This window comes from Podarcis raffonei, chromosome 7 (genome assembly GCF_027172205.1).
Source record: "Podarcis raffonei isolate rPodRaf1 chromosome 7, rPodRaf1.pri, whole genome shotgun sequence".
Lineage (NCBI taxonomy): Eukaryota > Metazoa > Chordata > Lepidosauria > Squamata > Lacertidae > Podarcis > Podarcis raffonei.
The window spans coordinates 87382732-87399313 of NC_070608.1; the positions used below are offsets into that span (position 1 = coordinate 87382732).

The window sequence follows — 16582 nt, forward strand, 5'->3', positions numbered from 1 at the left end:
CATAGCTGGGAAATTACTAAATCCCAATAGTGTTTATGCCTTACCATTGAAGTAAATAATGAAACACTGTCCTGTCAGTTCCAGGCATCCTTCAGCTTACTACCATTAACCAAACTCTTACAGCAAGTATTCTGCTGTAATTTACAATACCCAGCAGTGATGGCACCTTATGCCTTTGGCTTGAAGAAAGAGGGAACAGCAGGAAACATTCCACAGAATCTTTTTCTGACACATTATGTGGTGAACATTCTGACATGAGACCAGCTCATTTAACAACCACACATTATTAAGGTGTAAACTCAAGTGATAATGACAAAGGGCATGTGGGTTTAAAGAAATAAATACATGTGCTTTGCTTAACATATGGAGAAATTTGATCCAAAATTCTAAAGTCAACTATTTGATTCTATTGATGTTCTAAAGTCAACTATTCTAAAGTCAACTATTTGATTCTATTGATGTTGTCAATTTCCAAGCCAACCTTGCTTCATTAGATATAATTCATTGGCTCAATTATTTGCATTTGTTGGTGACCATATCATAAAATAAGCCTTTATCCCAAAGCAGGTGCCTAGTGCCATTTTGGAGTACCTGATGCTGTCATGCTGACACTGATGATGTCCCCAGTTACTGTTGCTAGGGTGCCACACAGAACAGAGAGCGGGATTCAGCTAATGAGTCCCGTCAGTGCAAGTTCACACAGCAAGGTTTTTCCTCCTCTGCTCCATTGACACTCTCCAAAATTGGCTTGGGGGCAGGGAAAACTCCCAGAACAGCCTGCGGGGGGGGGGGGAGGATCATTCTGTCTGGCAAGCTGCAATGTGTAGGATGTGAAACACAAGAGCAGTCAAGTACAACATTCCTAGAGTGAACATGTTTTCACATGGGGAGGAATGTTTGTCCAGCCAGCAGGTAAACTTCCTGTTTCCTTCTGGGCTGGAACAGACTTCCTCTGCATGTGACTAAAGGTGGGTGTGGCGTCACCTGTGCAGGTAATGACAAAAGCACAGGGCAGGGCAGCCATCTCTCTCTCTTTCACCACATGCATCGGAGAAACAACATCTACTGATGCCCTCTTGGCTTCCAGCCAAGAGAGGACAAAGGGACTGTCTTCTTATAAGATAGATTCCAAGTGTATGTTACTTCATTAAGCTAAGTCTGCCTTCTGGGATCTGATTGTGAACAGAATGTGAGTAAACTCTTTTTATACTTTGTAAAAGACTGTGTCGTCTCTTATATTTTATGAGGGAATAAGGGGAAAATACCAGAACAGTTATTATAGAGACTTTAGCGAGCCTAAGTTTAAAATAAGTTTAAAATAAGGGGAATGTTACTCTTCTGAAATTGTGGAACTTGTTAACACAAGTTGGATAAGGATATAATCAGACAATATATCCTCTCCTGCATCCCTGAACATTCCCACACAATGCTTGTGCTGATGGGACATTTGCCCCAGCATGCTGTTCAATACCACCCAGGGAGATGTGTTTCAATGTGGCAGACTGTCTGGAGTCATATTCTTGCTCAACCATGACACACATTCTGTGTAGGTTTGGACACCTAACCACAACTCATGGCTATTGGAAGATAAACTATATAGCAGGTACAATGTGTATCACACAGGGAGCAGAAATGACTAATAAAATTGTAATGAAGATAGTAAATGAATCAAACAATTTGTAGAGATAAGGCTTGTATCCAGTGAAGTCATACCATCTTGCAGAACACAACTTTCTCTCTTCCTCCCCACTGCCATGCACACTCCTGGAGCGGATTTGGGGGGTGCAGGGGTCACAGGGAGAGGAGAGGGAAGGGAAATCCATTCTGCAAGTGGAATGCCTTGTGCTAACAAGATGACTTCATTGGGTACAACCAATGCTGTGCACTGCCCTGGGAAAGAGGAGATTGAGAGGAGATATGATAGTCATCTTCAAGTATCTTAAAGGACTGTCATATAGAAGATGAAGCAAACTTGTTTTCTTCTGCTCCGGAGGGTAATGGCTTCAAGTTACAAGAAAGGAGATTCCGACTAAGCATCAGGAAAAACTTTCTGACAGTAAGAGCTGTTTGACAGTGGAATGGTCTCCTTTGGGAGGTGGTGGACTCTCCTTACTTGGGAGGTTTTTAAGCAGAGGCTGGATGGCCACCCATCATGGATGCTTTATCAGAGTTCCCTGCATTGCAGGGGGTTGGACTAGATGACCCTTGGGGTCCTTTCCAACTCTACAATTCTATGATTCTATGCTCAAATTGTATATCTGTGTAACTAAAACCACATATCCTAAAGACACCCCAGCCTCCTTCATTCCACAGAATCTGAACCCAGGGTAAGAACTGGCACCCTTTGAGTCTCTCGCCACTCAGAGATCAGGGTGTGAACAATAATGGTAAATGTTATAAACAGTTATTAAAACGAGTCTGGAAAATATCTGAAAGTTGCATGTCCAAAGATCAAAACTTGGGTGCTTACCTTACAGCTGCTTATGGGCTCACTCCACCAGGAACTTCTCCTACGCCACAAGGGCAGTGTCATGCTATTATTATTATTATTATTATTATTATTATTATTATTATTATTATGTCACATTGTCTTAAGGGACAGGGGTGGTGCTGTGGGTTAAACAACAGAGCCTAGGACTTGCCGATCAGAAGGTCGGCAGTTCAAATCCCCGCAAAGGGGTGAGCTCCCGTTGCTCAGTCCCTGCTCCTGCCAACCTAGCAGTTCGAAAGCACATCAAAGTGCAAGTAGATAAATAGGTACCGCTCCGGCGGGAAGGTAAACGGCGTTTCCGTGCGCTGCTCTGGTTCAACAGAAGTGGCTTAGTCATGCTGGCCACATGACCCGGAAGCTGTACGCCGGCTCCCTCGGCCAACCCCAGAGTCGGTCACAACTGGACCTAATGGTCAGCGGTCCCTTTACCTTTACCACATTGTCTTGCCCAGGGCAACCCAAAACAACTTCCAACCTACCAGACAGACAGACATCTTCCTGGTGGATCAAGGCCGACGCAACTTAAAGCAAGCAGATTGCAAATGAACAGTTTCCCTCACAGAAAAGAAAGGTACATGCTATACATACCCTTGCATTCCAGCTCTTAAAGATGCAGAATAACGCCAGTCAGGATTGGGTGGTTTTGGCTGCAAAACAAAGTAGGGAAAGAAATCAATATTAATTTATGCTTAAACATGTTTAAAAAGCGATGCATTCTAATCTCGGATCACCTCCAGATTTCTTCAGCTTTTTAAAAAATCTGCCAAATGATCACAAAAATATACTCGTGGAAAGGCAGGAGGGTTTGCCAACCCCACACCCAATACATTCCAAATCTAGGGTTGGAAGAGCAAAAAAGAGGACGGGTGAAAAATGCTGGAGACAACAGAGCATGAGGAAGTAAGAAGAAAGAAGACAGATTCAGCTCTACTTGCCCATGTGTACCTTTCTAAAGAAAAAACAGAACCACTTCAATCTGCTTATATATGAATGGGTTAGTCACACGAAAAATTTGTGTATTTTGACCAAGTTTTTTAGCAGCCTGTTGACTGCCATAAAGTGACTTTCCACCTTGAAAACTAGACTTGACTACAATTCCTATCATTCCTGGCCAAGGGCCATGTCTGCCTGTGGTGGATGGGAACTGGAGTCCAACAAATGGGGGGCCACAGGCTGCCCTCCCCCCGTTAAGATGATAGCACCTACACTCTGGAACTCCCTGCCCATTGACATTAGGCAGGCGTGTTTGCTATATTGTTTTCAGTGACTGCTAAAAACCATTTTTTGTTTAGGCAAGCCTGCCCAGATATGAAAGATTGGTGTGCATTTTAATAGGTACTTTTCATTCAGAAAGAGTATTTTTTTAACTACTGATTTTATGTACACTTGGGTTTTTTATGTTTTAAAACTTAAAAAATAATAATCCTGACTTTCCTTGATAATTTTAATGTTTTAATGTATAGTTTATGTTCTGTGTAAACCACCTAGAGGTTTCCACAATTGAGCTCTGCACAGATGTTAGAAATACATAATTCAGAGCAGTAAAAATCTGATGGCAAACAAATTTAATATTAGTATTTTAAAAATGGAATACAACCCCACACCAGCAAGGAAAGGTTTAACAATTGCAAAGTGCATATGCAATGTGAACAATTAACAGCATGCAAAACTCAAAAGCATGATACAGGAAGGTGAGAAACGATGTGTTAGGAAGCAGGATATTAAGGATATACTTAGGATATACTTCTTAGTTAATATTGTCATGGCTGAATGTTAAGGATTACCACAGAATGCATGGGAAAGGCAGGTTGGTTTTTTTTTAATAACACTTTGTTTGTTTATCCAGTGAAAGAGAAAATGATTCTCTTCTCCTGGAAGGTGTCTCTCTGAGTTCCATTAAGTGCAGCCTCCTGTGAAGAGTGGATTTCAGCCACTCTGTTTGTGATGGAGTTTCTGCTGGGGTTTATGGACTGCAGAGAATTACACTAGATTATATCAGGCTTGCCGACTGCAGCAGATTTTCATCAAAAGCAGACATGTTTTGTCACAACAGCAGGAGCTAATGCCTCAAGAAAAGGGATCTAAAAATGGGAGAAGGAAATAAGAAACGAGACCCTATTCTATAGCTCAAATCTCAGCCCTGACCAGCAATCATGGACATAATAATAACAACTGTATCAACCTATTGGTCTACAAATATCTCCTTTTTCATATTCTCAAATAACTGATACAGCATCTGTTGTTAGATTCACAGCTAATGGACTCTAGCCCACAAAAGTTTACACCCAATAAAACTGAATCTTTTAGATGTCACATATTCATTGTTTTTCCTATGAAATAATGTCTCTCTGTAAACTGAAACTGCAAAATCTTAAATTACTTTTCTTTGATACACTGCTTACAAGAGAAATATTTGTCATACTTTACCATCAAATATTGTCATTAAGCATGATACTTCCAGGGAACCTCAATGGGTGTCTTGTGACTCAAGTGTATTTTATGTCTCCTGCTTGCACCAGGTCCTCCCCCCCAAAGACCCTCTTTCCATATGAACCTACCTGGACCCTGAAATCATCCTCTGAGGCCCTTCTTCGTGTGCCTCCTCCACAAGAGGTCCGGAGGGTGGCAACACGAGAACAGGGCCTTTTCTGCAGTGGCTCCCCATCTATGGAATGCTCTCCCCAGGGAAGTTCCTCTTTAGCCAGGCATAGGTTGATTAACATCGTATACCCCTTTTAAATGTGTGTGTTTGTGGAGGGGGGATTCTTAGATAGTGACTTTTTATGTTCTTGTTTTTAATATGTATTTTGTGTTTTTGCATTATATTTTAATATTATGAACCACTCTGAGATCTACGGATGAAGGATGGTTTACAAATTTAATAAAAAATAACAACAACTACAACTGCTTCCCCCACCCCCAAAAAACACTTTAGGAATTTGCCTCTCCACTGGATGTTTGCTACTAGGATGAAACTGTGGGTTTCATGGGGAGAAAAGCAAGCTGTGCTGAATCCCAGGATGAACGAGACAATTGCATGTTAGCCCAATTTTCCTGAGTAACCTGAGAGGGGATCTGACTGAGAAGTGCAGGATGCATTGTTTTGGGATCCCACGTTTTAGCATTTTCTTGAACACCCCAAAATCCACTACCATCTGGGGGCTGTAAGTTACGATGGTGGTAGCAGCTACCAGATAGTTAAGATGCAGCTTGACTACACTGCAAGGCAGTTGTGCAATGGAAGAGTGCAAACAGGTTCTCCTAGCACCCCCACCCTTGCCCTTGGATACATGAGGCAGTTTCCAAATTTCTAGGAAGGCAAGATCTTCATTGGCTGCATTGCCACTTCCTTTATGGCAGTCATGATCATTTCCTTTCTTACAGAAGCACTGATGGACCACATCTCTCCAAGCACCTTGGGAACAATTTAAATTCAGCAGTAGAAGACATGCTTTGCCTGCAAAAGGTGCCAGTTTTAATCCCTGGCATTTCCAGGTAGGGCCAGATAAGACTCCTGTCCAAATCCCTGAAGAGTTATTGCTGGCTTCCTATGTTCTTATGGCCTACCTTGTCCACATTCTCAGTCTGCAATAAGTGAAATCCATCCAAACCAACCTGACTAGTTGAGGCCCTGGCTACAACCCGTGTATTGGCCAATAAAGCTAAGCCAAGCTTAACATCAGAGATTAGGACTGGAGGTCTATCCAGGAGTCAAAGAAGGAAGCAAAGAACCAGGAAATGCTATCACTGCCCAAAGCAAAGTCCCAATCTGTACTCGAAGACTTTGGAGCCCTTCCTATTGAGGATAGCCAATAGGTGGGTGGACTTACTCTAGCACCTGGGAACATTATTAGAGCAAAGGTGGCTAAACTGTGGCTGTGTAGATGTCATTGGATTACAACGCCCATCAGTTTCAGCCAGCATGGCCGATGATCATGGAAGATGGGAGCTGTAGTTCAACAGCTGGAGGACCATAGTTAAGCCATCCTTGATCTGTACGCTCTGTAGGCTCCCAGCATTGGGAGCTGTGCACAGAACCATGGTGGCCTAGTGCTAGCCCTAGCAGCTCTTCATGCAGCCACAAAGTGGGTGTTATGGTAAGTGGGATTTTCTTCCACTTGTATTCAAGCCATCATATGAGCTGTTTCTTTAAGCCTGGCATGTCCAAAGTCCAATTCGGGGGCCTAATCCACCGGTTGGTTTAATCCGGCCCCTGTGGCAGTTTATTTCCTGGAGTAAAATCCTAAGCAAACCTCAACAACTTCAACCCTTTAAAAAGCTCAACAACTGCAATCCTAAAAAAAGTTAACAACTTTGGTCGGCCCTCACAGCCCTTCACTTCATCAAATCTGGCCCTCTTTGAAAAAAGTTTGGACACCACTGCATTAAGCCCACCTCCCTCTCTACATACGCATAAAAGGTAAAGGTACCCCTGCCCGTTCGGGCCAGTCTTGCCAGGCTCTAGGGTTGTGCGCTCATCTCACTCTATAGGCCGGGAACGGTCACGTGGCCAGCGTGACAAGCTGCATCTGGTGAGCCAGTGCAGCACACGGAACGCCGTTTACCTTCCCGCTGGTAAGCGGTCCCTATTTATCTACTTGCACCCAGGGGTGCTTTCGAACTGCTAGGTTGGCAGGCGCTGGGACTGAGCGACGGGAGCGCACCCCGCCGCAGGGATTCGAACCGCCGACCTTGCGATCGGCAAGTCCTAGGCGCTGAGGTTTTACCCAAAGCGCCACCCACATACGAATACACATAACAGTGGAGACAAAAGATAGCAGTAACCCTATGATGTCTCAGTCAACAGAGCACGAGACTCTGGGTCATGGGTTTGAGCCCGACATTGGACAAAAGATTCATGTATTGCAGGGGGTTGGACTGGATGACCCTTGTGGTCCCTTCCAACTCTACAATTCTATGATTCTATGAATGTCAAGGAGAGAGTGTGGCCGTCATTAGTGGCAATGCTCTCCCTTTCTTGCTATCCTAATTCTTAACATAATGAGAGAGAATTGCTTTCTATAGCTGGACATTAAGCCTAAACTAAGGAGAGTCAAAGTTGCTTACAAATTGTGCAACTCATCTGTTTTACACTGGAAGCCTTCCTTTGAAGTATTTTTTGTTGAAGCTGGTGCCTCTGACTTGAGGTCAGCTGCAGATTACCCTAGGAGAATGAAAATGTTCTCCCTCTAGTTTCTTGGTGTTCAATTTTTTATGTCAGGATTGAGTCTACATAGAGACATTTTTCTACATAGTGACAGATTTATTTGTCTAATGCAGACAGCAGAAGGCCTTTTTTGGCAGGCGACTGCATGTGTCACATTGGAGTATATGCAGGTGAATGAACTCCAATGGTAGGATTCTGATCTGTAGTGGTGATGTTATTAGGTCCTGCAATGGTGCATGTCTGCTAGCTGAGGATAACAGCAATACAAGTGACCTCTTTGAGGACTCCATGGTTTATGTCCTCAGAGCACCCAAAAAACCCCTCATTGACTAATGTGCCCATGTCTGAGGTCAAAAGTCCATGCTTTAAACTGTTGGCTTAATGCCATAATGGATAACATTCATTACAGCAAAGCAACAAGTACACAAATAACACAAGATAATAAGTGCTGTTGTAGTGAAATTGTTGGAAACAGCCCAGGAATAAATGCCCAGTCCTGCTTTTTCGTATTAAATGCATTGAACACAGTAAATTATTTAAAGATAGCTCTGCATTTCGTCTTGAGTTTCTTACAGAATGTCCTCTTGGATCAATATGCTTTATACAAAGAAGCTTCACCTGCCACTTTCTTTCTTTCTTTCTTTCTTTCTTTCTTTCTTTCTTTCTTTCTTTAAATTAAGAGCCCACAATAAACTTCAGTTTCCATACTCGTGTGATAATTTAAGTGCTGCCATTTTACAAACATGCATAAGGCAAGATACTAAGCATTTGTGATTTCCATGAGGCATGCAAGAGGAAGAGTTTTTGGGTGGGTGGGGCGATGATGTTTGAGACGCTGACGTCCCCAACTGCTCTAGATGTATGGAGAAAACTTTGGAGTTCTCCATTTTGCAACTAATGGATACAAGCTGGTGAAAGTAAGTGCAGTAATGATTAATAATTCGTTCAGAATTCAGCCACTAAGGTACTCTAACACTTTGAGAAGAGCTGAGAGGAAGGTAATTAAAAGCTATTTTAGACCTTCTGGTTCTTTGGCAGCTTCTGTGCTCTCCTTGTCTTTAAACACAATGAAGAGCTTTCAGAAGGATTTTAATGTTGTTCAGTTTGTGGTCCAAAGTGCAGACAACAATAAATGGCTGCTCTAATGGTGTCCCTTCTGTCAGAACATTGCATTTCCACTGAGCACTGCACAACAGCCATCATCACAGCTCTGTAAATCTTCTCCCTCTCAGTGGTTCTGGATAATGATCTCTGGGGAGAGAGCAGGAGGAAGAGGAGCGTTCTCTACAAATGCAGTGTCTCCTCAACTCCTTCCAGTCCTAAGTGAAAGCATGAAGAACCGCAGTAAAACAAACCCATGGAAAAGCAGGAAACAATGGGGTAAAATAAGTAAAATATTATTTCTTATTAGTGCATATAAACATTTTAAGTAGATACATGAATGATATTTATTCCTTTATTTAAAAGCTTTTCTAAATCACTTAATGTTTTTAAGATTTCTATCTAATCCACAATATCCATTAAGCAAAAATACAATCTGAAACCAATAAAACAGGAGCACAAAAACATAAATAAGCAAATAAAACAGAAATTTTGAGGATTCAAATATTTAAAACAGGGTCCAATCTCTGGAATAAGTGTGAATTGGCTTCATGTATGGCAGGGGGAAGGGCATTCCATAGTTTTGGGGTCACTATGATATTCTGTGGAATGTTCCCTGGTGATCTAAGGGAGTTTATAGAGGCAGGTGATCCTTCTGATAACCTGGTCATGAGTTGTTCAGGGCTATATATGTTAACAAGACCTTGAGCACGGCCCGTAGGTGATCAGCAGCCAGTGCAGTTCCCTCAGCACAGGTGTGGCATGCATGAGTCTCAGGGCTCCACTCAACTACCTGGCCACAGCATTCTGGTCCGGCTGCAGCTTCTGGACCGGTCCCATGGGAAGTCCTGTACAGAGTCCATCACTGGACTACATCACATCATCCCAATCATGAAGTTTCAAATGCACAAGTCACCATGGTAGAGCTAATATATATCTATCTGTCTATCTATCTAGATCAGGGGTCAGCAACCTTTCTCAGCAGGGGGCCGGTCCACCGTCTCTCAGACCATGTGGTGGGCTGGACTATATATATTTTTTGGGGGGGGAAATATGAACGAATTCCTGTGTCCCACAAATAACCCAGAGATGCATTTTAAATAAAATCACACATTCTACTCATGTAAAAACACCAGGCAGGCCCCACAAATAACCCAGAGATGCATTTTAAATAAAAGGACACATTCTACTCATGTAAAAACATGTTGATTCCCCAACCATCTGCAGGCCGGATCCAGCCCACGGGCCTTAGGTTGCCTGCCCCTGATCTAGATACACACACACGAAATAATTTTATATGCTTATCGCATCTAATTTCACCAATAGTTAATGAGATCTTTAAAAAGATGGGTTTTGATGAAAAATAACCATGCACATTCATAAAACCTCCAATACTTTGTCTTGCTTTAATCAGTGCTCACAGACGCCCCCTACAGGCAGCCACTAAGTGTACAAATGAGCCCATGTAGGGAAGTAGTGAGAAGGGCATCCGAATTGGGGGAGGGGGGAATTATAAGTCTTTGAACAAGCATAAAGGACCACCCATTAGTCGCTTCAGGTGTCTTGAAATATCATATATTTTTGCTCAGGCTTTCCTTGATCCATAAGATTGAGCCCTCTTATTACTGAATTCATGTTTTTATTCCTGTTTGTCTGGCTTTTGTGTTGTCAATTTGCTTTTATGACACTGCCTTGTTGTTTTTATGCTGTATTTTTGCTTAGAAATTTTTAAATACCAAGCAATCTGAAAATGTGTTTAAATAAATAAATCAGTATGTCTGGTTCTATGACTCCATGTGCAATCCTTAATCCACATGCCTGGGAGTGAAGCCCCACTAAATTCAATGGAACTTACTTCTGAGCAGACATATAGGATTGCACTGTAAAGGGCAATAGAATTTCTCTGATGGTTTCCATTTGTGTTGGCTCAAACCCTAAATCAAGACAGGGAAGTAGAAATCACAGATCTACAAACAATCACATTTGCAGGGGGGAAATGAAGGCTGCAATAACGTAGCTGAATCCTGCCAACTATTAACTCTTGCAAGCATAAAACTGGGATAGCTCACTTGGTAGAACATGAGGCTCTTAATCTCAGGGTCATGTTGGTCAAAATATTCCAGCATTGCAGGGGGCTGGGCTAGATGACCCTCATGGTCCTTTCCAATTCTTTACAAAGTGTGTGTGTGTGTGTGTGTGCGTGTGTGTGTGTGTGTGTGTGTGTAAAAGAGACAGGGGGGAATTCATCTGCACAAGCCTTTACTGTGGATTAACTTGAGTCTCTCACAATCTTCCAGGAAGCCATTCTCGAGTGCATTAGTAGAAATCTACAAGTACCTGCATTTTGTAGGGTGAAACTGCCAGCTACTGCCTTGCTCCCAGATCCACAAACAGTTTTCCATGGAGATCACATGGTGAGAAGAGGGCTGGCAAGCACCCCTTGTCCTTTAACCCTTCCCTTGCCCTCATTTCAGTTTCGGGCAGACTTCTCCTGCCTTTTGTCAGGGGTTATCTGAGGCCACTGCCACTCCCTGTTTCTTTCTTTTGAGCAGTCATTTTCATTCCTTTCCTTGCTCACCAGTAGCTGTAGTTAGTCAGGAAAGTAGCCGGGCCTTCACCCTAGCCAAAACAACACATCCTGCCATTACTTTCTGATTACCAGTGCCACTGATACCAACCTCCTATCCTCCTCGTACACAGCAACACACACTCTGATCAGATGGGAGAGCAGATGCTATAAAACCGCTGCAGAAATTTGTGAGCACAACAGAGCAATTGAAATGCATCACTAGATTCTATCCCTGCAGCTTCAGAAGTCTTGCTGCGGAGTTCCCATTATTGTTGTTTGAGTTTCAACGAAGAAACAGCCCCCAGGGGGCTCACAAAAGGTAACACACAAATAGTAAATTCATGGGGGAAAGTGCATACAGTCAGTGATTATTCAGAAAACATCAAATGTGTTGGTCCTTCCTATCTCAATGTCTCTCAAAGCATTCAAAATGGTGGCAGAGAAAACAGTGGTACCCAAACAGACGTTGATATTGTTAGGCAAAGGTTTAGCATGCCAACTGACCAATAGCAACACCCTACAATGCATCTCTGCTGAAGGCACAGTTTTGAAGCTAAGTGTCACTCTGGTGAAAGGGCTTTTTGCAGCAGACAAGGCAGACTGAGGTTCAACTGCTGCTGAGGAGAGCAACGGATGACGAAGGTGAAAATCCAGCTCATAAGACATCTGTGGCCAGAAGGATTCCAGCACTTCCTTCGTCAGGGAAGAGAGAGAAGTATTCAGACAGTCAAGGAATGGCACATATTTTCTGAAAAGGTTATGTTAAAAGCCCAATGGTAAAATAAGATTTCTTCCCTTCTCCTGCAAGACAGCAATTGCAAATGCTGGCTTTAATCTCACAGTGGGTCAGCAGTGAAGCCAAGACGGCTTGCCAGGCTTGTTGTTCCCCTTAGGTGATTATCCTGCCCTGACTGCCCTGTTCATCCAGCAGTGATGAATTATAACACTAGACATTCATTAAATCCTGTGCCTTGATCCTTTGCCTCTGCAGTGCCACCAACAATCTCTCTGCTGCCTGCTGGCTATTGCACTACTAATGCTGCTGAAATGACCCCAGAGCATTCTTTTTTTTTCATTGCACAGAACAAAGTTTGTCTATTTAAAACAGTCGTTTGCAGACAGACAAAACACTTTTAATAGTCACAGTTAGCATGTGCTTTTCAGAAGCTACTAAATTACAACCTAGAAATGCATGCCCAGGTGGACAGTATCACCAGGAAATGACTCCTTCGGTTCTAGAACACTCTGGCCACATCAATGTCTAGGTTGTGTGACACTTTTCCATGTTTTTATTCATAGTTCCATTCCGTTTCCACAGTAATATGCATTTTTAAAGAATCATTTCCAAATACCTATTTAAATAGCATTGTGCTGTTTAAATACATGTACAAATGCATATTTAAATGTGTATTTTCTGGCAAAATAGGTATTTAAAAGCACATTTTGATAATTTAAACTGCCGAGAACTACATCTCAAAATGTGAAGAAGCGCAAAATCCCCCACATATTCAAGTTCCTATCCGCACATTACTCCAAGAGGTGTGTGGATCATGTCATTTTGTGTTGGAATTTGCAAAGACGGAATTCCTCAAGAATTCTTAGATTAGAAGGAAAGTGCTTCCTCTGTTCCCCCATGTTTAGCATAAATTGTCCTGCCTCCCTTGGCCAAATCAAAAGTAAAAATAAAAATAAAAAATGAGCGGAGACTTCAGTTAGGGGGGAGATTATTTAGCGACTTTCCCTAGCCATTTTGTTTTGTTGCTTCTGTGCAAAGTCTTCTCTGTAATTTGGCTTCTCTTCCCACCTCTCCCCACTACCACACATATCCTGCTTGGGAACTGTCCTACGAGTAAAGGTAAAGGTAAAGGTACCCCTGCCCGTACGGGCCAGTCGTGTCTGACTCTAGGGTTGTGCGCCCATCTCACTTAAGAGGCCGGGGGCCAGCGCTGTCCGGAGACACTTCCGGGTCATGTGGCCAGTGTGACGAAGCTGCTCTGGCGAGCCAGCACCAGAGCAGCACACGGAAACGCTGTTTACCTTCCCGCTATAAAGCGGTACCTATTTATCTACTTGCACTTAAGGGTGCTTTCGAACTGCTAGGTGAGCAGGAGCTGGGACCGAAAGACGGGAGCTCACCCCGCCACGGGGATTCGAACCGCTGACCATGCGATCGGCAAGCCCTAGGCGCTGAGGTTTTACCCACAGCGCCACCCGCGTCCCCTGAGTACTTAGTGGGGAAAGATTAATTTGCAAATTCAGGAAAGGAGGGCATAGTGAAACTGCCTGGGGGCAAAAATAAAGCCTGTTTTTTGGCTGCACTCATAGTTGCCTTCTGCCTGCATCCTACTCTGAGTTTGTCTCCATCACAGATTTGATGGGGGAGGAGCAGCTAGATATTTTTAGCAGAGAATTCTCAGCACCATCATCAAACAACAATTCCAGGGATTCTTAGTGAGAAGCCAATGTAGCTAAACTGGTATAAAGCAGATATAGGTTTGTAATACAGATATATGTTCTCTCTGTCACATATGGACCCCTGTCTTGGCAAAACACAGTATCACAAAACTGCAAGGCAACCCGAGGACTTCCAATCTCTGCTCTAAGCCTCAATAGCCCATCACTTGCATTCCATCAAGACTTTTCTTAAAAACCTTTACAGGAGATACCCATAACCTCCAGGAAATGCTTTCCATTATGAAACGGCAGTTACAACAAACAAGATTCTCTATTGTTTTATCTAAATCTAGCTTCAGTTTCCTGCTGATGCACTGAATAGCTTCTGATTTAGTATTGCCCCCCCCCACCCCACCCCTGACAGCTCACCTTCCAGTTATCCAGGTCGCTAAGGCTTTCTGGGGAAAACTGAACACAGGTGCCATGCTGGAAGCTACTGAGGTGTGCTCAGCACTTTTTGGAAAATTGACCTTGATTTGGATTGCTGATCATGTAAAACTCTGACACACACAGAGGTGGAACAAGAGAAGGCAGAATGAAAAAACAAAGTATCATTCCTAAAATGCTCCCATTAAAACTAGGCTTTATTTTACCCGGGTAAAAGACACAGTGTGGCACACACACACCACACACATTTGCATACACACATACACAGGCTGGGAGCCTCAATGGCACTCCTCTACCCGGGGCAAAAAACTTGGCTGGCCCCACCCCATGGATACTGCTCTGATAGAAATACTTAGGATATTGTGATGGTCACATCCATATGGCATCCCTCTTTGTGCTAATAACATACTACAGTAGCAGAAACCAACCAAGAAGTTACAGGGCAACTACAAATTCCATACTTTGAACAAAACTTCCCCTCTTTTATGCCACTATACTATTAATGACATCATGGAAAGTGCTAGTGAATTCCCATGCAATAAGCAAGTGGGTAATTTAGTGCTGTTTTAAAGGTAAGGAAAGTCTCCAGACTTGTCTTTTACAGTCTCTGATTGATGTATTTCATTCCCAAATGGATGGGGTTTTTTTTACAAAACATGTAAGAAAATGCAAAAATGGATAGTAAAATCTTTAGAACCAAACTAGATTAGATATCAATATACTCATGATCATGTATCCTATAGTTGGTAGTATTGGTAGTGGTAGGTTAAAGTTAAAAGCAGCAATATATAGAGGTTGATCAGACTGGGCCTGGAACTAGGAAGGGGGTGGGGAATTACCCTTTTTATTCTCTCCGTCTCTGTATCTCTCTCTGTCTCTCACACCCACCCCTGCTATTTGCCCTAAAGATGGAAAATACCAAGGACATTCCACTGTGTTCAATGAAACTTTCAAACTTTGACATTATGACTTAAATCCAACTTTTTATATGCAGTCTGATATGCAGGAAGAATTCACTTCGGTGACCAGGATAAGTAATCAAACACAGAAAAATACATTGCAGGGATAGCACCCACCCTTCAAGTGACTTGGGGAAATTCTTGTCCTTGTGGGAGCTCCGTGTATATACTGGAGGCTTCACATGAGCACACAGCCTCTACATTTAAGTTTTTCTTACTGCAATGAAGAGCAGGGGGGGGGATTTTCATCAGGAAACTGATGCGGAGAGAAAGGCTTATCCGCTCTTCCCATGGTCTTGATACACATGCTCTTTGCCAGAATTTTAAGCAATAGGAGTTCCAATCTTGCATCTTCACTGCCTCATTTAGCCAGATCTTTACTTTCAGTAAACCTGTTTAGGTTTGTGGCACCAAAAATCCATACTGCTGTTCAGCACTGGACTGAGGTCAAACAAATAAATTATACCTATTGATTCATTTCAGAAATGCAGAAATTATCAAGCTGACATAGTAGCCTCAATAGGTTGTCCATCAAACCAAGCCCATTAAATGCTGTCCATGGCATAAGCCAGACTATTTTCTCAGCACAGATTATGCTAATTTTCTATTTAAGGTTGTTGTTGTTTTTTCCTTTTAAGTAACATAACCTTTTTCAAGTGAGTAAGTGATTGTTGGAGAAAAAATACATTGAAACAATTTCACCTTGGGGCTTTCAATAGGAAGTATTTTATTTTTTTACTATTTAATTTATTTAACTTGTTTTTTGAATACTGAAAAAACTGGCTGTCCAACTTTGTTTTTACTGTACTACTCTTATTTTCAGCAAAGCATATCTGCATAATTTTACCAAAATATTGAAACTGAATATGTTTTGTTTCCTACTTCTGAAGTCCATTTGGAGACAGTGTGACTGCTTTCACAATACAACTTTGAATGGTACCTGGGGAAAACACCCAGTATTGTACTGCTGTGCTGCAGATGCCAAAAAACTGAAATGATATATAGGATCCTTTACAACCTACTAAGTGTTAGTATTGTTTACTAATAAATAAATAAAATAAAGTGTATCACTACAAGAGAGCATGATTGGGTAATGAAGAGGCCATAGGTACTAAACAAGTACATTGGGGGTTACAGACTAATGTACTGCAACAGCACAGCAAAAACTGGGTCAACATACTGAATTATGTCACTAGACTTTCAGAGAAATGGGGAGGTAGGACAGGAGGACAGGAAGAAGAGGCAATACCATGTGAGAAGTAAAACACTGTGTTACCAGTTTAATCTATTCATATCTGCTCAGAAATAAGTCCCACTGAGATCAATGGTGGGATTGTAGCCTAAGAATGTTTTATATGTTCTCAGCCGCCTGGAAAACATACAGCCAAGTGTATCTTAATATGGTGATCCAGAAGATGGAAGATAATTACAAAGTCTTGTAGGCTGCAAACCAA

General features: G+C 42.4%; 1 protein-coding gene across 6 annotated transcripts in view; it reads right to left on the bottom strand.

Moving 5' to 3' along the window:
* The window catches only part of LOC128418039 (protocadherin alpha-C2-like), a 183167-nt gene that overhangs the window by 36474 nt on the left and 130111 nt on the right, over positions 1-16582 (bottom strand). For all 6 annotated transcript variants that reach the window (XM_053397423.1, XM_053397422.1, XM_053397424.1 and 3 more), the window contains exon 2: positions 3080-3138. In XM_053397423.1, coding sequence (XP_053253398.1) covers positions 3080-3138 — 59 coding nt within the window. The remainder of the gene's footprint in view (positions 1-3079; positions 3139-16582) is intronic.